Source organism: Dendrobates tinctorius, unplaced genomic scaffold (assembly GCF_039654945.1).
Source record: "Dendrobates tinctorius isolate UK_male_01 unplaced genomic scaffold, ASM3965494v1 ptg000246l, whole genome shotgun sequence".
Lineage (NCBI taxonomy): Eukaryota > Metazoa > Chordata > Amphibia > Anura > Dendrobatidae > Dendrobates > Dendrobates tinctorius.
In genome coordinates this window covers 3,067,309-3,092,464 of record NW_027361913.1, presented here as the reverse complement: position 1 = coordinate 3,092,464, position 25,156 = coordinate 3,067,309, and the positions used below count along the sequence as shown (strand labels likewise).

Here is a 25,156-nt window from a genome sequence, read left to right as displayed (position 1 = left end):
CCTGGTCCCTGGAGATCACGCCCCCCGCGGGGTGGTCAGCTTACACAAGCCCGGTGTTTTGAGTGTGGAGAACCAGGCCACTTCGCCCGAGAGTGTCCATGGCGTGGGAGATACCCACCCGGGCGGCCATTAAACTAAAGGGCTCCGGGCTGGGGGGACGCTGCTCGGAGCCGAAAACCACAACTAGGGGTGGTAGAAGTCCCGAAGATTTGGTAGCAAAGTGTCCGGTGGTATGGGCAGAAGTGGAGGGCCGGGCCGTCCGGTGTCTTGTGGACACGGGGTCACAAGTAACCACCATGCCCACAACGTACTTTCAACAAAACTTCCCGGAAGCAGCAAGACCTCAGTGGGGGCCCATGATTAGACTAATAGCCGCCAACCAACTGCCGGTCCTGGTTGCCGGGGTAGTGTGGGTGCAGGTGGCGTTGTGTGGTAAATCCCTTGGTCGCAGAGGGGTGGTGCTAACTCAAGGAGAAGCTGATCAACGGCACACCGTCACCCTAGGCATGAATATTTTACGAGAGTTCGGCAACTTACTACTAAATGATCCCACACAGAAGATTCTGAAGCAGTGGGGTTCTCGCACAGCTAAGGGATAGGTATTCGACCAGCTGGTGCGAGGTGCGCGGGTGCATCAGGACTGCCAGGAGGGTGAGGCTCTGGGCAAGGTCATCGCGTCAGCAGCTACCCTGCTTATGCTACCTCCTGGACAGACTATGGTGGCCCTGCCAATTCGAGCCCCGATACCTTTGGAGGACATGGAGATGCAGGTGGAGCCGTGTCACTCGGAGCGCTTACCTCCTGGCATACTGGTGGCCCGTTCCCTGGCTATGGTGCAAAAAGGAACCGTCCTGGTACGCTGCGTTAACCTTGAAGACCGAGACACCGTTCTGAAAGCACGGACTGAACTGGCCAAACTAGTGAGGCCTTTAGAAGAAGTGCTGCCAGCTCCGGTGGTTCAATTGCGAGTACACCCCGAGGATCCTTGGTAAGTAACAATTTGAAGTTATAAAAGTTGATTTCACAAGTCATACCTTGTCTCGTGTCTCATCACTGCAAGTGCTGTGATCCTGAGCAAGCAGGGGGGGCCCACTCGTTGGCGATGGCACTGGCACAGGGCCCCTGATAGTACGGTGGTGTGTCTGATGGCGGGTGGGCCAAACCTGCACTTTCATCTGCAGCTTCCTCTTTGTCACCGTGTAAGATGGAACTGTATATGGGAAGGGTAACCTCAGTTTCATCAGGGTCAGATTCAGGTCGTGTAGCGTGCGAGGGGAATGTAGTGGTCTGGGTCAATGTACCAGCAGATTCATCGAGCAGTGGCTGGGCATCAGTGCACTTGTGTCGCCCCCAGGAGTACGGTCGCCACAGTGGCATTACCTTCTTCCTAGGGAGTGTGATGTCATGCTTGGGAGCAACGAACGATCTCTCTAGCAGGTTAACTGATTGGGCGGCGTTATTCCCACGAGTCATGACCCTCCAAACAGCGTTCATAAAGGCAAAGTGTTTGTTTTACGTGGGCAGTATGGTTGCAAAGCTGAACCTTAAAGGAATGTCCAGAAGGGCACCACCAGGAGTGGAGCCTACGGTTAAATTCGACTCCACCTGGGAAACCTCAACCATGCCAGCTACAGAACAGATGCACACATTGCAAACTTAATTCCGTTAACGAACGAGACTCCGTCATACCCCGCGGTCCGAGTCCGGCTTACTAGAGGGACACGTGAGGCTCTGGCACATGAGATTGGCCAATAACTGGTGTGTCATGCCCTTACATGTCCGTGGCTGCATGTGCGCTACACTGAAAAGGCCAGCGTTTGTCGCTTACAGGTGCAGATAACCCGCTGAACAACGTTAGTGATGGGGATCACTGATTACAATTATTACCCACGAACAATGATTTCCCAGTAAGTGCAGGTCAACCACAGTTCCGGAATTAGGCCTAACCGTCATTCCTGAAAAAATGAAAAACTTACGTGTGCAAACCACAGGTGCTATAGCTTGCTTAACAGCTTGCCAGCCGTTCTCACGCCCAGTATGGATTACACGTGATTGCACAAAGGTGAGAAAGGGTACCGTATCCCCAGACAACATGTATGGATAGCGTACACATTCAAAATATATGTCTATACATCAGGAGGCAGGCTCAGACGGTGTTAGGCCCAGTATGGATTGCACGTGATTGCACAAAGGTGAGAAAGGGTACCGTATCCCGGATAACATGTATGGATAGCGTACACATTCAAAATATATGTCTATACATCAGGAGGCAGGCTCAGACGGTGTTAGGCCCAGTATGGATTGCACGTGATTGCACAAAGGTTAGAAAGGGTACCGTATCCCCGGATAACATGTATGGATAGCGTACACATTCAAAATATATGTCTATACATCAGGAGGCAGGCTCAGACGGTGTTAGGCCCAGTATGGATTGCACGTGATTGCACAAAGGTTAGAAAGGGTACCGTATCCCCGGATAACATGTATGGATAGCGTACACATTCAAAATATATGTCTATACATCAGGAGGCAGGCTCAGACGGTGTTAGGCCCAGTATGGATTGCACGTGATTGCACAAAGGTTAGAAAGGGTACCGTATCCCCGGATAACATGTATGGATAGCGTACACATTCAAAATATATGTCTATACATCAGGAGGCAGGCTCAGACGGTGTTAGGCCCAGTATGGATTGCACGTGATTGCACAAAGGTTAGAAAGGGTACCGTATCCCCGGATAACATGTATGGATAGCGTACACATTCAAAATATATGTCTATACATCAGGAGGCAGGCTCAGACGGTGTTAGGCCCAGTATGGATTGCACGTGATTGCACAAAGGTTAGAAAGGGTACCATATCCCCGGATAACATGTATTGATAGCGTACACATTCAAAATATATGTCTATACATCAGGAGGCAGGCTCAGACGGTGTTAGGCCCAGTATGGATTGCACGTGATTGCACAAAGGTTAGAAAGGGTACCGTATCCCAAGATAACATGTATGGATAGCGTACACATTCAAAATATATGTCTATACATCAGGAGGCAGGCTCAGACGGTGTTAGGCCCAGTATGGATTGCACGTGATTGCACAAAGGTTAGAAAGGGTACCATTTCCCCGGATAACATGTATGGATAGCGTACACATTCAAAATATATGTCTATACATCTGGAGGCAGGCTCAGACGGTGTCAGGCACAGTATGGATTTGACGGCCCAGACTACACAGCGGAGGAGCAGGGAGAGGTAAAGATTGCAAATGCTGGGGCCCTGCCCAAGCAAGGGGGGCCCACTCGTGGGCGTCGGTACTGGCACTGGGCCCCTCACAGTACGGCGGTGTGTCTGACGGCGGGTGTGCACCACCACCATCAGAGACACTTGATTGCACTATGAAGGACCCTGTGCCAGTGCCCGCGCCCAACAGTCGGCCTACCCACCTGTCCAGGGCAACGGCACTCGCACGGTGTCATGCGCTAGGTGGTGACCCCGGCCATGGGGGGGAGGCAGCACAGTTAGGGAGTTTTAGAAAGTGGCATATGTTGATGTTGGACATTCAGCTGATGCAAAAGGTGAAATAGGTCAAGTCCCAGGAAGAGGTGGACCAAAGCAAGCCATTTTTCTGTCACCCTATGTGTCATCAGGGGAAGGTGGGACAAAATCCTTGGAAACCCATGCGTGGTTCATTTTAATGAAGGTTAGATCATCCACATTTTGGGTTGACAGACGGGTCCTTTTTTCTGTCAGGATTGATCCAGCTGCACTGAAGACTCTTTCAGATAGCACACTTGCAGCTGGGCAAGCGAGCTCCTGTAAGGCATATTGTGCCAATTCAGGCCAGGTGTCCAGTTTAGCGGCCCAATAGTCAAAGGGGAATGACCTGTGTGGGAGAACATCGATATGGGTGGAAAAGTAGTTGTTAACCATAGTTGACAACTGCTGTCTCCTGTCACTTTCCATCGATGCAGTATTACCAGTTGTGTGAGCGGTACTTGAAAAATCAGTCGACAACATTGTCATGAAACCCCTGTCTCCAACGCCACTTCTGCTGTGTGCACCACGAACACCTCTGCCAAGCTGCCCCCGGCCCGTACGGCTCGTGTGAGAACCATCACCGCTGCTGTGTGCTGGGAATGCCTCAAGCAACCGATTTACCAGAGTTGCTTGTTTATTAGCCAATATTAGTTCAAGGTTCTCCTGTGGCATGATGTTTTGTAATTTGCCTTTATAGCGTGGATCCAGGATGCTGGCCAACCAGTAGTCGTCATCGTTCATCATTTTGGCAATGCGGGGGTCCCTTTTTAGGATCTGCAAGGCATAATCTGACATGTGGGCCAATGTTCCCGGTGTCAATGATGCACTGCGAGTGCTGGTTGGAGGAGCACTTTCTGGCAAATCCACATCCCTCCAGTCATGCACAAACCCGGTACCAGACCTTGCCACGCCAACATTTTCACTTGCCCCACGAGATGCATCCTCCTCCCCTAAGTAATCATCCCCATCATCCTCCTCCTCCTCCTCTTCTTCCTCCACCTCGTCCAGGAGAGGTCCCTGAGCAGACAATGGCTGAATGTCATCAAGGATTCCCTCCTCCTCTTCCTCCTCATCAACATTGGCTGCAGAAGCCTGCTCCTTAAGGTGCGTCAAAGTTTGCATGAGCAGACGCATAAGTGGGATGCTCATGCTTAGGATGGCGTCGTCTGCACTTACCAGCCGTGTGCATTCCTCAAAACACTGAAGGACTTTACAGAGGTCTTTCAGCTTCGACCACTGCACACCGGTCAACTCCATGTCTGCTCTCAAAGTGCCTGGCCGTGTATCCTCCCACAAATGCATTATGGCCTGCCTCTGCTCGCACAGCCGCTCCACCATGTGCAGGGTGGAGTTCCACCTTGTTGCAATGTCGATAATGAGGCGGTGGTTGGGAAGGTGGAGCAATCGCTGCAGCTTCTGCATATGAACGGAGTGTACAGGCGACCGGCGGATGTGCGCGCACAGTCTTCGCACCTTCTGGAGCAGGGCTGTTAACTCCGGATAATTTTTGAGGAAGCACTGCACCACCAGGTTCAAGATGTGAGCCAAGCAAGGTATGTGGCTGAGTTTTGAAAGGGCTATGGCTGCCACAAAATTACGCCCGTTATCACTAACTACCTTGCCTGCCTCAAGATGTACACTGCCCAGCCATGACTCAGTTTGACGCTTCAAGTACTCGGCCAGCACCTCGGCGGTGTGTCTGTCGCCCAAACACATCATCTGCAACACTGCCTGCTGACGCTTTCCACTAGCTGCTCGATAGGGGGACACCTCGTGTGCAACAGTGGCAGCTGCAGATGGAGTGCTCGTACGACTGCGCTCTGTGGACGAGCTTTCGCTTCTGGAGGAGGAGGAGGAGGAGGAGGGTCGAACGCCTACAGCCAACTGTTTCCTATACCGTGGGCTAGGCAGCACTGTCCCACCACCGCTGTCCCCTGTGGACCCTGCATCCACCACATTAACCCAGTGCGCAGTGATGGACACGTAATGGCCCTGGCCATGCCGACTGGACCATGCATCAGTTGTGAGGTGCACCTTTCCGCTCACTGACTGCTTGAGTGCATGGACAATGCGGTCTTTCACATGATGGTGGAGGGCTGGGATGGCTTTGCGAGAGAAGAAGTGGCGACTGGGTAGGTCATAGCGTGGTACTGCATATGCCATGAGTTCGCGGAAAGCTGCGCTTTCCACCAACCGAAAGGGCATCATCTCAAACGAGATTAGTTTGGCAATGTGGGCGTTCAAACCCAGTGTACGCGGATGAGAGACTGAGTACTTTCTTGACCTACTCATAGTGTCTGGGAGGGTGAGCTGGACTTGAGAGCTGCATATGGTAGAAGTAGCGGTGGACAGGGCGGACTGAGAGAGGGTTGATGATGGTGATGGAGTTGGTGTTCTTTCTGATGGCCTAGAATCAGTCTTTCGTTGATATAACAGTGGGATTCCCTGACTGCTGTGGCCTTGCAACGACACCTCAACATTTGCTGCTGTGCTAACCGGTGGGCTTACAGTGGGGGAAACAATGTAGCGTTGCTGACTACCTTCGTTGTGATCAGTTGCACATGTGGCACTTGAGGTTTGGTGTTGTGTCAACGCTTGCAAGTGCATGCTGGTTAAATGTCTAAGCATGCAACTGGTATTCAAATTTTTCAGATTTTTCCCTCGGCTAAAGGTCTTTGCGCACTTCTTACAGATAACCTTGGCCTGATCATGAGGATTTTGTTCAAAAAAGTGCCACACTGCACTCTTCCTACTTTGGCAGACATTTTGCGGCCTAGCACACTGTGATCTTTTGACCCTCTGGACAAGCTGTCCAGCAACTCTTTTGATGTTTGGAACCTGTCTTTGGAGTGCTCCGGGCCTGCCAGATAACAGCTGTTGCGATGTCGATGTCTGCTGTGGATGCTCCTCATCTGAGCTATTGGAAGCAGCACCCTCTTCCCCCAATGGATGCCAATCTGGGTCAACAACTGGGTCATCCATCACCTCCTCTTCTATGTCATGTGCACCTTCCTCTGTGTCACCGTGTATGGTGGTATAGTGTGCGGGAAGGGGCACCTGAGTCTCATCAGGGTCAGAATCTGGCTCTGTACACTGCGAGGACAATGTAGTGCTCTGAGTGAATGTACCAGCAGAATCATCCATCAGCGGCTGTGCATCAGTGCACTCCATGTCAGATTCATCTTGGCCTGGGTAATTCACCATTTCACTTGACAATCCAGGCATGGTATGTGAAAACAGCTCCATGGAGTAATCAGTAGTATGGCCTGCGTCATCCTTCAATCTTGGTTGGGGTGAAGGACAAAAGGAAAGGTGTGGTTCATGAACATGAGCCTCCAATGACGACTCAGTGCTTTTACTTTTTACAACTGAAGAAGAGGAGGCGATAGAGCTGGAGGCTGAGTCAGCAATGTAAGACAAAACTTTTTCCTGATGCTCTGGCTTTAAAAGCGGTTAGCCAACTCCTAGAAAACTAAGCGTTCGAGGCCTTATGTAGCCAGACGATGACGCAGGCTCAACACCTCCTGCATTCGGTCCTATTTTGCTCTTGCCACTACCATCAGATCCACCACCAACACCATCATTACCAGCTGCCAACCCCCGCCCAATTCCACGGCCTCTTCCACCAGCCTAGCTCATTTTAGGTAGAAATGTAGACAAAATCCAACAAACTATATAGTAATGTAAAACAAGGTACAAGGTGTCTATAGGACAGGGGAGATTTTGAATTTCTGCAGACACTTGTGGACACTTGACACTTTTGGATTGTGTGAGGCCCACTGAATATCTGAGCGCTCTGTCACAGGCTCGATGGCACAGCTGTGACCAAAGTGACTAGAGGATAAGGGAGATTTTGAATTTCTGCACACACTTGTGGACACTGGACACTTTTGGATTGTGTGAGGCCCACTGAATATCTGAGCGCTCTGTCACAGGCTCGATGGCACAGCTGTGACCAAAGTGACTAGAGGATAAGGGAGATTTTGAATTTCTGCACACACTTGTGGACACTGGACACTTTTGGATTGTGTGAGGCCCAATGAATATCTGAGCGCTCTGTCACAGGCTCGATGGCACAGCTGTGACCAAAGTGACTAGAGGATAAGGGAGATTTTGAATTTCTGCACACACTTGTGGACACTGGACACTTTTGGATTGTGTGAGGCCCAATGAATATCTGAGCGTTATGTCACAGGCTCGATGGCACAGCTGTGACCAAAGTGACTAGAGGATAAGTGAGATTTTGAATTTCAGCAGACACTTGTGGACACTGGACACTTTTGGATTGTGTGAGGCCCAATGAATATCTGAGCGCTATGTGACAGGCTCGATGGCACAGCTGTGACAAAAGTGACGAGAGGATAAGGGAGATTTTGAATTTCTGCAGACACTTGTGGACACTGGACACTTTTGGATTGTGTGAGGCCCACTGATATCTGAGCGCTATGTCACAGGCTCGATGGCACAGCTGTGACAAAAGTGACTAGAGGATAAGGGAGATTTTGAATTTCAGCAGACACTTGTGGACACTGGACACTTTTGGATTGTTTGAGGCCCAATGAATATCTGAGCGCTATGTGACAGGCTCGATGGCACAGCTGTGACCAAAGTAACTAGAGGATAAGTGAGATTTTGAATTTCAGCAGACACTTGTGGACACTGGACACTTTTGGATTGTGTGAGGCCCACTGAATATCTGAGCGCTATGTGACAGGCTCGATGGCACAGCTGTGACAAAAGTGACGAGAGGATAAGGGAGATTTTGAATTTCTGCAGACACTTGTGGACACTGGACACTTTTGGATTGTGTGAGGCCCACTGATATCTGAGCGCTATGTCACAGGCTCGATGGCTCAGCTGTGACAAAAGTGACTAGAGGATAAGGGAGATTTTGAATTTCTGCACACACTTGTGGACACTGGACACTTTTGGATTGTGTGAGGCCCACTGATATCTGAGCGCTCTGTCACAGGCTCGATGGCACAGCTGTGACCAAAGTGACTAGAGGATAAGGGAGATTTTGAATTTCTGCACACACTTGTGGACACTGGACACTTATGGATTGTGTGAGGCCCACTGAATTTCACAGCGCTATGTCACAGGCAGAAATTGGCTAGTGTATCACAAACTACAAGGTGTATGTAGAATTGGGCAGAATAGGAATCTCCCTAGAGTGCAGGTCTGTAAGAACGGAACATGTCCTCGTTTTATTCTCACAGAGTGACACACTGATAGCTTCACTGTGGCTGTGATAACAGCCGTTACACGGTACTGTGTGAGGAGCGTACACCGCTGTATGGTGTGAAAAAATGCACGCTCAGTACCTCAGCAGGACAAAAAAAAAAAATTGGGATTGCTTTTAAAAAAGCAGTTTGCGGAGCAGTGGGTAAACAGCAATGCAGGAATGTCAGGAAGCCTTAGAAGGCAGCCCAACAACCAACACCACTGATACACCACTATATAGCCTCCCCTTGCACTGCACACACAGTGACTGATGTGTTGTACAGGCAAAATCGCTAGCAGCAGAAGCAGTTTTTTTTTCTTCTCAGCAGGACAAAAAAAAAATTGGGATTGCTTTTAAAAAAGCAGTTTGCGGAGCAGTGGGTAAACAGCAATGCAGGAATGTCAGGAATCCTTAGAAGGCAGCCCAACAACCAACACCACTGATACACCACTATATAGCCTCCCCTTGCACTGCACACACAGTGACTGGTGTGTTGTACAGGCAAAATCGCTAGCAGCAGAAGCAGTTTTTGGTGTCTTCTTCCTTGCCTAACGCTCTCCCTACAAAATCATCAGCAGCAGCAGCTCTCCCTATTCTGAGATCAGCATGAGTAACATGGCGGTCGGCGTGCACGCCCTTTTATACCCCCTGTGACGCCCCCCAAAGCAAGCCAATCACTTGCATGCCCTTCTGAAAGATGGTGGTGACCCGTGCCTATGTCATCACGATGCCCACAGTGTCCGTGGATCCTGATTGGCTGAAAAAGAGCGCAAAACAAACTTTTGAAACGCGACTTTGGCACGTAAGTCGCCGACCTCGTGGCCGACCTCATCCTAGGGTCGGGTTTCGTTTCATGAAACCCGACTTTGCCAAAAGTCAGCGACTTTTGAAATTTTTCGACCCGTTTCGCTCAACTCTAGTCATTACTATAAAATATACCCATACCTGAGCCAACCTCTGTCCATCATCAAATGTCACCTGTCTTTCAGCATCACAGTCTAGTTTATTGCCGAGAAGAAGAATGATAATATCATCCATGGCTTTTTCCTATGAGTTAGATTGTAGAACATTATCACCAGTCATAAGGATTCAACACCTATAAGTATTAATACCACATAGCGCATGTTCTTTACCTGCACGTTATCAAGCTGACTATAACTGAGATAGCTGTTGGATGAAGTCTCATTGAAAGAGGACCTTTCGCCAAATTTTTCATGTTGCACTGGACACATGATGTAATAGTGCCTGCAGAGCGGAATAAAACCTTGTTTTTTTATTTAATCTCTGTGTTGCAGAGATATTAGCAATCAAAGCATTTGGACCCTAGTGAGTTAATTTTCATTAAGTCCCAGTGGGTATCATCACATAGTTTCCACTGGGGCCATGTACTTCTTCTACCTGTATAATGTTGAACAATAATAAGCAGGCAGCAATGCTCCAAGGAATGAGGAACACTCCCCAATAGCTTAGTGCAGGCTTTCAGTGTGTGAGATGTAATGATACAACCATGAACTCTTTGTGTAACATCCTGTGGGAGTCAGTGTGTGGAAGTGCAGCACAGCTGAGTTTAGTTGTGTCACATTACAAACCTTTAACTACGTCTCCTACTCTCCTAGTACTGTCGCCTCTGATATATATTAATGTACCTCTCCCCACACTGTCTGTTCAGAGATGTGCCAGTAATCACTTATGTCTGTTGTGCTCAACTTGTAATCAGTCTGCAGTGAGATCAGGGCTGTCATTATATGCTGCACAGAAGACAGAACACACAGGTTATTCCTCTGAGAGATGTAATGACTGTCCTGATCTCATTGCAGAGTGATTACATGTTGTCAAGAGAACAGCAGACATAATAATAATAATAATAATAATCTTTATTTTTTATATAGCGCTAACATATTCCGCAGCGCTTTACATTTTGCACACATCATCATCACTGTCCCCGATGGGGCTCACAATCTAAATTCCCTATTAGTATGTCTTTAGAATGTGGGAGGAAACCGGAGTGCCCGGAGGAAACCCACGCAAACGCGGGGAGAACATACAAACTCCTTGCAGATGTTGTCCTTGGTGGGATTCGAACCCAGGACCCCAGCGCTGCAAGGCTGCAGCACTAACCACTGAGCCACCGTGCCGCCCTCACATCTACAGACAGGCAGTGTGGGGGGTGGGGCAGTACAGCAAATATTACCAAGATAAGAAAAAGGAGAGCTGATAGAAGGGTTTGTAATTTGACACAGCAACACCCAGCTGCACTGCATTTCTCCCTCACTGACTTATACAGGAGGTTAGACCAGGAGATCAGAGCTGTATCATTATACTATATCTCACACACTGAGAAATTTGCACTGAGCTAACTTGGAGCATGGCCACTTTCTCATGTGTGTGTTGCTGCCTTATGATTAGGCAGCATCATACAGGGAGAAGTTTCGCCAGTGGAAACTATCTGATAACATAGGCAAAAAATGTTTTATTTCACTCTACAGCTGCTATTACTTCATATGTCCTGTTCAACATAAAAAAAATTGGTGAAAGACTCTTTTACCCTCCAGCTGTTCCTCCCAATGCTACCATAAATGTACACACTTTGGTCAGAAGGGGAAAAGCAGCAGGTATAGTATACTGGCAAAAGGCTTAATATCTCAAGGGAATGAAGGCATAATATCGCATGGCATATTGAAATTCTCGAGTTGTGAACTCTGCACATTTGATATTGTCATGCCTTTAAGTTTCATTGTTGAATTTTGTCTGCGGTACACACGCTCCATCTAGTGGCTACATTTATTTATTGACACTAGCTTATTGCCCTGATTAAAAAAGAGGAAAATAATCGACACATCCGTCCAACAATGCATAACATTTATAACAAGCTTTATTGGCGAGTCATTAAAAACATGGACTCCATTAATGAATCTCCAGTAAAGCTTGTTCTAAATTTTACACATCATTGAACAAATATGCCAATTACTTCCCTGTTTTTGAATCTTGGCTGAACCAGCAGGACCGGCACCCAACACACAGATTTCAACTTTCAGCACTAGGCTGGAATCAGACTTGCGAGAGCTATGCGAGAAACTCGCGCATCACAACCCGGCACTGTCGCTGGCACTTAGGACTGGAGTGTTCAGCTACATAGAAAAACATGCAGCCGCACACTCCAGCCCCGAGTGCCGGCGGCAGAGCCGGGTATTGATGCGCGAGTTTCTCGCATAGCTCTCGCAAGTCTGATCCTGGCCTTTGACTCATAATCCTCCCGCTCTCCATGTTTGTCCTTGTACGTTCAGACACAGCCATTACACAGTACACAGCAGGGGCACATTTATAAGATTATCTGAGCACAGGAACATTTTTATTTACACACATCTAATTGTGGAAATTATTTTTTCAAGATCTATTCATTAAATTTGACTTTTCTAGAAAATGGATCAAGAGATCTAAAAATCTTGAATCCAGTCAAAATGACTCTTAATTGGTATTACAAGTAATCACAAATCACACTTAGAATAGAATATCCCAAAGCTCTACGGGGCAGAGATTGATATTTGCTATGATTGAATTTCCATGGAAAATGTTGTTATACGAGTTTGTAACCCCCATCTGTTACTTTTCTGACTATTGTATAAATCTTCCAAATTCCTGCAATGTATAATTATTCTAAATGAGCATATAGCATTGTATATGACATGATCGTTACCTGAATGCAGTTCAGCCATCGGCGCACACCAGTGAAAGTTTCCCTAGCAGTTACATCATACATGATCACCATACCATCCGCTTTTCTAAAAAACTGTTCTGTGATGCTATAAAACCTGTGAGAAATATGAATTATAGGTGAATAAATACAAGTATGATCATTTCCTTTCATTGTCTTATTTATTGTGTTATTTTTCTGTGCCCCTGGACTCTCAAATTTTTATATTTTTCTAAGTTATACACATACTAATAATTTATATTATATATATATACACACAGTCATATGTAAAAGTTTGGGCACCCCTATTAATATAAAAACAAACAAAAGCCAGCTCACCAAATGTAGACCGCAGACCTCGGAGCTCCGTCTGGACTGACGTGTGATCAATAGGAAAAAGCAATTAGTTCCAGCTGCGTGTAAAAAAATTTCTTCTTTATTTCAACATTAAAATTATGTCATCTTCATAGTATGCCATACACACGGACACGGCAACGCGTTTCGATCTGTAAGATCTTTGTCAGAGCCATAGAGATACACTGATCTCAGCTGCATATATACTGCATTTGATCCAATGACATGCACAAAAACAATCACATGACAATTAACTCATTAAAATTACATAGCAATGTACAAAATAAATTAAAATACATGTTTCAAAAGAAAAATATTTATCTTTTCAACAATAATGAAGCATTAGGTCATTTCGTTTATTTAAACCATTCGGGGATCGGACATCTAGGTGATAAATCCAAATTTACTCGGATTAATTCATAGAGCAATGGAATACTATTCTAAGTAATTGTTCTCAGAATTTAATGAAACTGATTGTTCGGCAGGAAGAGTCTAAACTGAAAGACATTCAGCAGGAGATGGAAACAGTTAACTCGTCTATACTGCAATATAAGACATTGGCATGGTTTGATTCTTCCATAGCAAAAATAAATGAGAAAGTCTCAGCTTTGGAAGAAGAAGTTATTACCGGAAAAAAGAAAAAATGTGTGCGAGATACTAATGATTACACAAGTAATAAAGTATATGACTGGGGCAAGTGGACTAATTTTGATAAATCTCCTAAGTCCATTCTTAAACATAGCCATGCTCATAAAAAACGCAAATATTCAAGAGCTAGACCTAATAAACCGCTTGTTTCCTTTACATCATCAGACCCGGACTCCTCTGATAATTACTTGAGTGCTTCAGATGATAATGCACCAACCAGTGTGAACATAGGCCAAAATTTTTCAAAAAACGCAAGAGGCGCGGGGGTCGCAAGCACCACAGGCGCAGTAGGAATTACTACCCGCAAGAAGCATTATATGACCAAGTAATTAAGAATGTGCAAAATTATTCATCCAGAGATTTAACTCCAGATCAAATTGAGATCTTATCTTTGGGGTTAAACTTTGCTCCGGATCAGGACTTTGATTTGTTCACAACTATACTAGATGTGAATAAGTTCATGCGGAACTTGACTGTTAAAAAACACTTTTTGAATGATTCACAAACAACAATGAATGAAGAAGGAGAATGTGATGACAACACTCAGATAATAACTAACGAATTTTTACATATGAACTTTCAGGAGCAGGTGTCATTGGTAACTTTACAAGATTTGGACACAGAAAAAAATAGAGACATGGAATATGTTAACCAGTCATCAAATTTTTCCACAAAAAATCCCTATTTTTATCCGGTCCACGCGAGATCTGAGTGTATGGACCGATTTCAAGATATAGTGGAGAAGGAATTGCAAATTTTGTTTAATCAAAAAAACAGTAAATTTAAAAATCTATCTGGCAAGCAATTTATAGCCCTAAGAGAATTAAAATCAATGACAGATATTGTTATAAAAATGTCAGATAAAGGTGGGGTAGTTGTGGTTCTAGATTCTAGAGATTATTATGATAAAATGATTGCGTTATTGTCAGATGAATTGACATACAGGAAACTGGATTATAACCCTTTAGAACAATTTAGGGATAAAACTAATCAAATTATCATGGAAGGTTTGGAGATAGGAGTTATTACTAAAAAACAGGCAGAATATCTGCAAGTGAAAAAACCGGTGCTTCCAATCATATATGGAGTACCCAAAATACACAAAGGCTGCGGCATTCCTCCTATGCGACCGATTGTCTCAGGCATCGGTTCAGCACATGAGCATTTGTCACAATGGGTCGACACATTGTTGCAACCCCTTGTACAGAGGATGCCTGGCTATATTAGAGATTCCAAACAGGTGTTACAAATGTTCTCTAATAAGATGTGGTTGTCATCATATTCATGGCTGAGTTGCGATGTAGTATCATTATATACATGTATCCCTCATGATTTAGCAATAAGAGCTTTGCAATTTCATTTAAAAAGGTTTAGTAACTACTCTATGGATTTAATCAATTATATCTTGGAAGTAGTAATATTTTTGATGTCACATAATTTTTTCTCCTTCAACCAGTGTTATTATTTACAGTTGAAGGGAGTAGCCATGGGAGCAAAATTTTCACCGTCCCTTGCAAATCTGGTTATGTCGTTTTGGGAATATGAATTTATTTTCTCAGATTCCAATCCTTTTTATGGACAGGTGGCATGGTATGGCAGATATATCGATGATACCCTATTAATTTGGGATGGAGATGTATCTGCCATACCTGCCTTTATGTCATATGTAAATTCTAACCAATATAATATTAAATTTACGCATGAACATAATATGGAACATATATCTTTTTTGGATTTGGATTTATTTGGTGTTGAGGGGGAAATAATCTCTACGAAAACACATCATAAACCCTATAGTGGGAATACTATTTTACATGCAACCAGCAGTCACAATAAACATACCCTTAAAGCAATACCAGTAGGAGAACTCACAAGGGTTAAACGTAATTGTAGTGAAGAGAGTAATCTAGATAGTGAACTGGAACATGTAAAGAAAAAATTAAAAAATCGCATGTATCCGGATTGGTCTTTGAATCGAGCACAACAAATAGTAAAAAATAAAAAACGTAATGAAATGATTTTTTCTGGTGACAACGCAAATGAGACAGTTATTGGAAAGAAACCGTATATTTGTTTTCAGTTCAGTCGCCAATTTCCACAAATCAAGGGAATCATTAATAGATATTTGCCCATTTTATATGAAGATAGTAAATTGGCAGATATATTAAAGCCAGGTATTAATATAGTATCGAGAAGAGCACCTACATTGGGAGATAAATTATCACCTAATTTATTTTCTCTTAAAAATACAACTAATAAAACCTGGTTAACCTGCAATGGTTTTTTCAGATGTGGAGCTACAAAATGCAAAACATGTAGATATGCAAATGTTACAAAAAAATTTTCTGATGCGGCAAATAAAGTGCAATATACCATAAAACAATATATTAATTGCAATTCAACTAATGTAATATACAAGATAGATTGCACCATTTGCAAATTATCATATATAGGGTGTACATCTAGAAAAATGAAGATGCGCATTAGGGAACATCTACATGATATTGAAAATACGAATAACATGAATCGTAATTAGTGTTGAGCATTCCGATACCGCAAGTATCGGGTATCGGCCGATACTTGCTGTATCGGAATTCCGATACCGACTTCCGATATTTTTTCAATATCGGAATTCGGCATCGGAATCGGAAGTTCAGTTGATTGACGGCCTGACGTCATCATGATGCGCGGTGTGTGCGCATCATGATGCGCCGTCATTTCGGGCCTTCCGGGGGTCTCTGCCGGCCTGCCGGGGGGCTGTGCCGGCCTGCCGGGGGGCTGTGTGGACTGCCCGGGGTCTGTACCAGCCTGCCGGGGGGCTGTGCCGGCCTACCGGTGGTCTGTGCACCCTGTGGGGGTCTGTACCGGCCTGCCGGGGGGCTGTGCCGGCCTGCCGGGGGGCTGTGCTGATGTCCGGGGGTCTGTGCAAGCATCGTCCGATGGGACTACAAGTCCCATCGGGCGATGCCTGCTACCATGACAGTGATTGACACATTAGCCAATGATGGGACAGTAGTAGTCCCATCATCCGGCTAATGTGTTAAATGTTAAAAAAAAAAAAAAAAAAAAAAAATACTACATACATACTACATGCATGCTACATACATACTACATACATACTACATACATACTGCATGCTACATACATACTACATACATACTACATACTACATGCATGCTACATACATACTACATATATACTACATGCTACATACATACATACTACATGCTACATACATACTACATATATACTACATACTACATACTACATACATGCTACATACATACTGCATGCTACATACATACTACATACATACTACATACATACTACATGCATGCTACATACATACTACATGCATGCTACATACATACTACATACATACTGCATGCTACATACATACTACATACATACTACATACATACTACATGCTACATACATACATACTACATGCTACATACATACTACATATATACTACATACTACATACATGCTACATACATACTGCATGCTACATACATACTACATACATACTACATGCATACTACATGCATGCTACATACATACTACATATATACTACATGCATGCTACATACATACTACATGCATGCTACATACATACTACATGCATGCTACATACATACTACATGCTACATACATACCACATATATACTACATACATACTACATACATACTACATGCTACATACATACCACATATATACTACATACATACAATACATTCATACAATACATACATAGACATACAGTACATATAACATAGAGTAACATACTTACCAATACTTGTCACATTGTTCCCCGAAGCCAGTGTCTTTTCCGGGATAAATATTAACATAACAAACCACAAAAATACTCACCCACGATCCGAAGCAGTCCACGAGTGTGTCCCACGACGATCTTGGGTAGAGAACGGCAGCATCAGATGATGCTGCCGTTCTCTACGGGCTGCAGGAATCCAATGACGGAAGGTAGGTATCCTTCCGCACTGTATTCCTCCGCCACTTAAAAAAAAAAAGTCCCTAGTCTCACTTTATGCCATTGCTGTGTGGGAAATTCCCACACAGCAATGGCATAAAGTGAGACTAGGGACTTTTTTTTTTTAAGTGGCGGAGGAATACAGTGCGGAAGGATACCTACCTTCCGTCATTGGATTCCTGCAGCCCGTAGAGAACGGCAGCATCATCTGATGCTGCAGTTCTCTACCCAAGATCGTCGTGGGACACACTCGTGGACTGCTTCGGATCGTGGGTGAGTATTTTTGTGGTTTGTTATGTTAATATTTATCCCGGAAAAGACAATGGCTTCGGGGAACAATGTGACAAGTATTGGTAAGTATGTTACTCTATGTTATATGTACTGTATGTCTATGTATGTATTGTATGAATGTATTGTATGTATGTAGTATATATGTGGTATGTATGTAGCATGTAGTATGTATGTAGCATGCATGTAGTATGTATGTAGCATGCATGTAGTATATATGTAGTATGTATGTAGCATGTAGTATGTAGCATGCATGTAGTATATATGTAGTATGTATGTAGCATGTAGTATGTATGTAGCATGCATGTAGTATATATGTAGTATGTATGTAGCATGTAGTATGTATGTAGCATGCATGTAGTATATATGTAGTATGTATGTAGCATGTAGTATGTAGTATGTATGTAGCATGCATGTAGTATATATGTAGTATGTATGTAGCATGTAGTATGTAGCATGCATGTAGTATATATGTAGTATGTATGTAGCATGTAGTATGTATGTAGCATGCATGTAGTATATATGTTGTATGTATGTAGCATGTAATTTTTTTTTTTTTTTTTTTTTTTTTTTACATTTAACACATTAGCCGGATGATGGGACTACTACTGTCCCATCATTGGCTAATGTGTCAATCACTGTCATGGTAGCAGGCATCGCCCGATGGGACTTGTAGTCCCATCGGACGATGCCTGCACAGACCCCCGGAGCCTGCACAGACCACCGGCAGGCCGGCACAGCCCCCCGGCAGGCCGGCACAGCCCCCCGGCAGGCCGGCACAGCCCCCCGGAGCCTGCACAGACCACCGGCAGGCCGGCACAGCCCCCCGGCAGGCCGGCACAGCCCCCCGGCAGGCCGGCACAGCCCCCCGGAGCCTGCACAGACCACCGGCAGGCCGGCACAGACCACCGGAGCCTGCACAGACCCCCTGGCAGGCCGGCACAGCCCCCCGAAAGGCCCGTACAGACCCCAGAGAGGCTGTACAAGGGCAGGAAAGGGTTTTTCTTATTCCGATACCGGAAGTCCCATAGACTTGAATGGGACTTCCGGTATCGGAATCGGCGATACCGATACTTTTTTTAAAGATCGGCCGATACCATCCGATACGATACTTTGAAGTATCGGACGGTATCGCTCAACTCTAATCGTAATATATCAGCTGTGTCGCAGCATTTCATTAGGCACCATGCTAGAAACATCTCGAGTTTTAAAGTGCAAGGAATAGAACAGGTTAAAATTCCTTTCCGCGGCGGAGATTCAAAGCGACGCCTGTTAACAAGAGAGGCTTTTTGGATTTATCACCTAGATGTCCGATCCCCGAATGGTTTAAATAAACGAAATGACCTAATGCTTCATTATTGTTGAAAAGATAAATATTTTTCTTTTGCAACATGTATTTTAATTTATTTTGTACATTGCTATGTAATTTTAATGAGTTAATTGTCATGTGATTGTTTTTGTGCATGTCATTGGATCAAATGCAGTATATATGCAGCTGAGATCAGTGTATCTCTATGGCTCTGACAAAGATCTTACAGATCGAAACGCGTTGCCGTGTCCGTGTGTATGGCATACTATGAAGATGACATAATTTTAATGTTGAAATAAAGAAGAAATTTTTTTACACGCAGCTGGAACTAATTGCTTTTTCCCAGCACCCCTATTAATGTTAACCTTTTTTCTGTATAACAATTTTGGTTTTTGCAACAGCTATTTCAGTTTCTTATATCTAATAACTGATGGACTCCGTTATATTTCTGGATTCAAATGAGGTTTATTGTACTAACAGAAAATGTGCAATCTGCATTTAAACAAAATTTGACCGGTGCAAAAGTATGGGCACCTCAACATAAAAGTGACATTAATATTTCGTAGATCCTCCTTTTGCAACAATAACAGCCTCTAGTCGCTTCCTGTAGTAATTAATGAGTTACTGGATCCTGCATGAATGTATTTGTGACCATTCCTGTTTACAAAACAATTCTAGTTCAGTTAAGTTTGATGGTCACCGAGCATGGACAGCCCGCTTCAAATCATCCCACAGATGTTCAATGATATTCAGGTCTGGGGACTGGGATGGCCATTCCAGAACATTGTAATTGTTCCTCTGCATGAATGCCTGAGTAGATTTGGAGCGGTGTTTTGGATCATTGTCTTGCTGAAATATCCATCCCCTGCGTAACTTCAACTTCGTCACTGATTCTTGCACATTATTGTCAAGAATCTGCTGATACTGAGTTGAATCCATGCGACCCTCAACTTTAACAAGATTCCCGGTGCCGCATTGGCCACACAGCCCCAATGCATGATGGAACCTCCACCAAATTTTACTGTGGGTAGCAAGTGTTTTTCTTGGAATGCTGTGTTTTTTAGCCTCCATGCATAACGCCTTTTTGTATGACCAAACAACTCAATCTTTGTTTCATCAGTCCGCAGGACCTTCTTCCAAAATGTAACTGGCTTGTCCAAATGTGCTTTTGCATACCTCAGGCGACTCTTTTTGTGGCGTGCTTGCAGAAACGGCTTCTTTCGCATCACTCTCCCATACAGCTTCTCCTTGTGCAAAGTGCGCTGTATTGTTGACCGATGCACAGTGACACCATCTGCAGCAAGATGATGCTGCAGGTCTTTGGAGGTGGTCTGTGGATTGTCCTTGACTGTTCTCACCATTCTTCTTCTCTGCCTTTCTGATATTTTTCTTGGCCTGTCACTTCTGGGCTTAACAAGAACTGTACCTGTGTTCTTCCATTTCCTTATTATGTTCCTCGCAGTGGAAACTGACAGGTTAAATCTCTGAGACAACTTTTTGTATCCTTCCCCTGAAAAGCTATGTTGAATAATCTTTGTTTTCAGATCATTTGAGAGTTGTTTTGAGGAGCCCATGATGCCACTCTTCATAGGAGAATCAAATAGGAGAGCTACTTGCAAGTGGCCACCTTAAATACCTTTTCTCATGATTTGATACACCTGGCTATGAAGTTCAAAGCTCAATGAGGTTACAAAACCAATTTAGTGCTTCAGGAAGTCAGTAAAAAGTAGTTAGGAGTGTTCAAATCAAGAAAATGATAAGTGTGCCCATACTTTTGCACCAGTCAAATTTTGTTTAAATGCAGATTGCACATTTTCTGTTAGTACAATAAACCTCATTTGAATCCAGAAATATAACTGAGTCCATGAGTTATTAGATATATGAAACTGAAATAGCTGTTGCAAAAACCAAAATTGTTATAAAGACAAAAGGTTAACATTAATAGGGGTGCCCAAACTTTAACATATGACTGTATATATATATATATATATATATATATATATATATATAAAAATTATCAATTTCCAGCAATCTATCTACCTATTGATAGAAAAATAGAATGTTGTGAATGTTACACCATTTTTTAGCAGTGTGTGAGAACCACAATCATAAATTTAAAGGAGCCACAATGTTTAGATTTGAACACTAGGGGGCAGAGTTTAGCAACAAAAGAGAATAGAGCTCTTGCAGGTAAACTGGGTGCAGAAGCTACTGAGTTGAGTCATACAGGTTTATGTAATCCATAGAGATCACAGATACAAAAGATATATATTATTATGTATATATAATATAATACATTAAAACTGTGATGAAACAAATAAAAGGTCAACAATGCTGACTGCTGAGTAATTGGAAGTCCGAAAAGGAAGATCTCAATTATTAAAAATTACATTTGTCAAAGTAACAATGACATACATCAGTAAAAAAAATAAAATAAACTGACCACAAGCATTGTAGGAAAATGTATGTAAATACACTATACTATACTCTATTTTATAGAGTTGCAGGAAAATTGTATATAACAAACTGGGAAATCGTAAAAAGAATCACAAAATGTCAAGAAGGTATACCAATGGTGTATAGTTTTGGTTTATATAGTCCCCCCCAAAAAAATCACAAAGTATAAAAATACAAAAGATATACATTATGAAACACATGTCATAAATAATAAACATCACATAGAAACAAGAAACCTGTATAAATGAAGAACATGGTGAGATACAATCACTACGTGGCTCACGATCAGTTAAACTTCAAGAGAATCTGCCAGTGGGATCAACCCTACTAAGCCGTTTATATGGACATGTAGGTCATAGGAAGCTGAATAAAATGATATCTGCAATCCAATGTAATGAAATGGAAAGAGGGAGGCATATCTAAAGAAGAATATAATGCTGTCTGCAGAACCAGCAGGGCACAAATCAGATTACTAAAGCTGACAATGAATTGAGGCTTGCAAGAGACGTCAAAAGCAATAATAAAGGATTTTGGGGATATGTCAAAAGTAAAAGAAAAGTCAAAGATGCTATAGGATTTTTACAGGATGAAAATGATGAAATGGTAAGACAGGATGTTGAGAAGGCAGAACTTTTAAATTCCTATTTTGCATCTGTTTTCTCTCAGAAAGGAAATGTAACAACTGTTCTCCACTGTCCTATTAAGGGAATTGAAGAATCCAGGATATCTATAAACAGAAATATAGTGAGGAAACACTTAGCTAACCTAAATGAATTCAAGTCTCCAGGTCCAGATGAATTACACCCCAGAGTATTGAAGGAGATAGCAAAAGAAATTTTTGAACCCCTCTCCATAATCTTTGAAAATTCTTGGAGAACAGGAGAAGTCCCAGAAAACTGGAGAAGAGCAAATGTTGTTCCTTTCTTCAAAAAGGGGAAGAAGGTGGACCCATGCAACTATAGGCCGCGCCTTGTTCCTGTGAAAAGTGAGAAGTGTGTCATAACAATCCTGGATTAAACCTTGATTTGGACTAGTTGTTTGGGGAGTAAAGTGTTCAACTTCTGATCTGAGAAGAGGTTACTGATACCTAAACCCAGCAGTTACATAGATTAGAGATTCAGCACTGTATGTAGAGCTTGTTACCGAGGTTTGGTATATATGTTTATAGGAAAATGCTTTCTAACTAATATATACAGTATTAGCTGAAGAGCCCGGCGCTGCCCGGGCATAGTAACTAACTGTGGTTAGTTATAATAAATTATAATTATCCTCCATCCCATAGTCCCATGCCCATATACCCATAATACATATCCTCCATCCCATAGTCCCGTGCCCATATACCCATCATACATATCCTCCATCCCATAGTCCCATGCCCATATACCCATCACACATATTCTCCATCCCATAGTCCCATGCCCATATACCCATAATACATATCCTCCATCCCATAGTCCAGTGCCCATATACCCGTCACACATCCTCCATCCCATAGTCCCGTGCCCATATACCCATCGCACATCCTCCATTCCATAGTCCCGTGCCCATATACCCATCATACATATCCTCCATCCCATAGTCCAGTGCCCATATACCCATCACACATCCTCCATCCCATAGTCAACTATTATGACATCATAATGAGCGGCGGGGCTTGCAACCTATGATGACATCAGCGTCGCCATGGCAACCATTGTGACATCATAATGAGGGGCGGGGCTTGATACGCACACACTGTTTCCCCATTATGTAGATAGGGGCAAAATTGTTTGGTGAATTGGAATGCGCGGGGTTAAAATTTCGCCTCACAACATAGCTTAGGAAGCTCTCGGGGTCCAGACGTGTGACTGTGCCAAATTTTGTGGCTGTAGCTGCGACGGTGCGGATGCCTGTCCCAGACATACACACACATACATACATACATACATACATACACACTTTGAGCTTTATATATTAGACATAACAGTATATAACATCTGCAAGGAGTTTGTATGTTCTCCCCGTGTTTGCGTTGGTTTCCTCCAGGTTTTCTGGTTTCCTCCCACTCTTCAAAGACATACTGATAGGGAATTTAGATTGTGAGCCCCAATGGGGACAGTGATGAAAATGTATGTAAAGCGCTGTGGAATTAATGGTGCTATATAAGTGAGTAAAATAAATAAAATAAAATAAATGTCTAATTCCAGAGATATCCATGTATTTCTTAAATATAAATGAGCTGTTCCAGACTATGGGCCGGACACTGATCTGCATGACTTCTTAACAGCTCATTTACATATAAGAAAAAAATGTGGATATTCCTGGAATAAGACATCGGATCTGAGATATTAAGGCAACATTTTATTCAGCTTCCTATGACCTACATGTACATGTAGACTTTGTAGGAGAATTGATTATACTGACAGTTTCCCTTTAAAATATTAGCTATAAGAAATAGCACAAGTTTCACAAAAAGTGTGGTTTGAACATTTGTAAAAGAGAGAAACAATAGGCCCAGACATATAGGAACATGAGCATAGGTAACAGAAAAAGACGTCAGCGGCACAAATAATGAAAAGCCATATAGACGTAGAGAAATAGTAAACGCATATAATGTCTTAAATCAACACAACATGGTGGTTATGGAGCCCATTCTGTTCTTCTATAACCTCGAGGAGAATCATTCATAATAGCAGAGAATATGTTTCACAGAGGTAAATAAGTGTATGGAGACACATAAGATGTTTATGGGTCTGTAACATGGACATGTAGCATAATGTCACGCTGGGTGAGGGAGAAGCAAGGTGCCCAACAACGGGGAGACGGAAGGGGAGCCCAAACACTAGGGAAGGGGGGAGTGGAGAGCCCTAGGCAGATCTAACAACATCCTGTTTTCCATAAACCTCCCTAAATAAGTTCTGCACCTATCACCAAGCAGGAAACTAATCCCTGCCTGACCCTAGTGATAGGCCCTGGGTAGGGAGGGGACGGAGTGTGCACTAGTCAGCCCCCACTACAACTAAAGACAGAGAAGGGTGGACAAACGAGGGGATACACTTAGTTTGAGAAGATCATCATCATGCCAGTAATCCTCCAAGAGTACTCCAGGAAGACACTAGCCGACTGCTAGTACTTCCAACCAGACAGAGGGAAATTGAGCTAACGCCAGCACCTTGCTAAAGAGACTGAATGTATTTAAACTTTCAGCAAAGGTGTGCTAATTAGCAGCAGGAGGTGGAGGTAATGAATGGGTTCTAGAGGGAGAAGGATATCACTCCATAACAGAGATGCAAAAATCAAGAAGGTGCTTGAGCTAAATGCAAAGACTTTCTACAGCTGGATCCAAGATGACTGTCTGTCACACCTGACACAACCGTGACATGAGTGTTACCATTCAAGGTCCACAAACATCATATATAAATATTAAATGTGGCAACAATAAAACATATTATAAACATAAATGAAACAATAAACAGACAAACTGAATTAAAAATCCTAAAAACAAAACAACAACAAAAAAGAAAAATTAACAAAATATAGCACAAGTATTAATCTTACTGAGATACTTGGAATGGGCTAGAAAAAGTATGATTAACAGAAAATAAGGAAATGAATATGAATTAAAGAAATTAAAAATTAAAAACCATGTGTTTAACCTATTTGAAAGTTAAAATCAATA

At 43.3% G+C, this 25,156-nt stretch overlaps 1 protein-coding gene and 1 long non-coding RNA gene across 4 annotated transcripts in view; one reads left to right on the top strand and one right to left on the bottom strand.

Annotated features, from left to right (window-relative positions):
* LOC141063204 (EF-hand calcium-binding domain-containing protein 4B-like) overlaps positions 1 to 25,156 on the bottom strand; it is a 151,193-nt gene that overhangs the window by 23,352 nt on the left and 102,685 nt on the right. For all 3 annotated transcript variants that reach the window (XR_012224840.1, XR_012224841.1, XM_073557266.1), the window contains exons 13-14: positions 12,454 to 12,568; positions 9,705 to 9,806 (exon numbers count right to left, since the gene is read on the bottom strand). Coding sequence is in view for 1 of the 3 variants with exons in the window: in XM_073557266.1 (XP_073413367.1) it covers positions 9,705 to 9,806; positions 12,454 to 12,568 (217 nt within the window). In the remaining 2 variants the exon portion in view is untranslated. The remainder of the gene's footprint in view (positions 1 to 9,704; positions 9,807 to 12,453; positions 12,569 to 25,156) is intronic.
* Positions 1 to 25,156, top strand: part of LOC141063207 (uncharacterized) — a 119,757-nt gene that overhangs the window by 81,171 nt on the left and 13,430 nt on the right. The window lies entirely within an intron of this gene.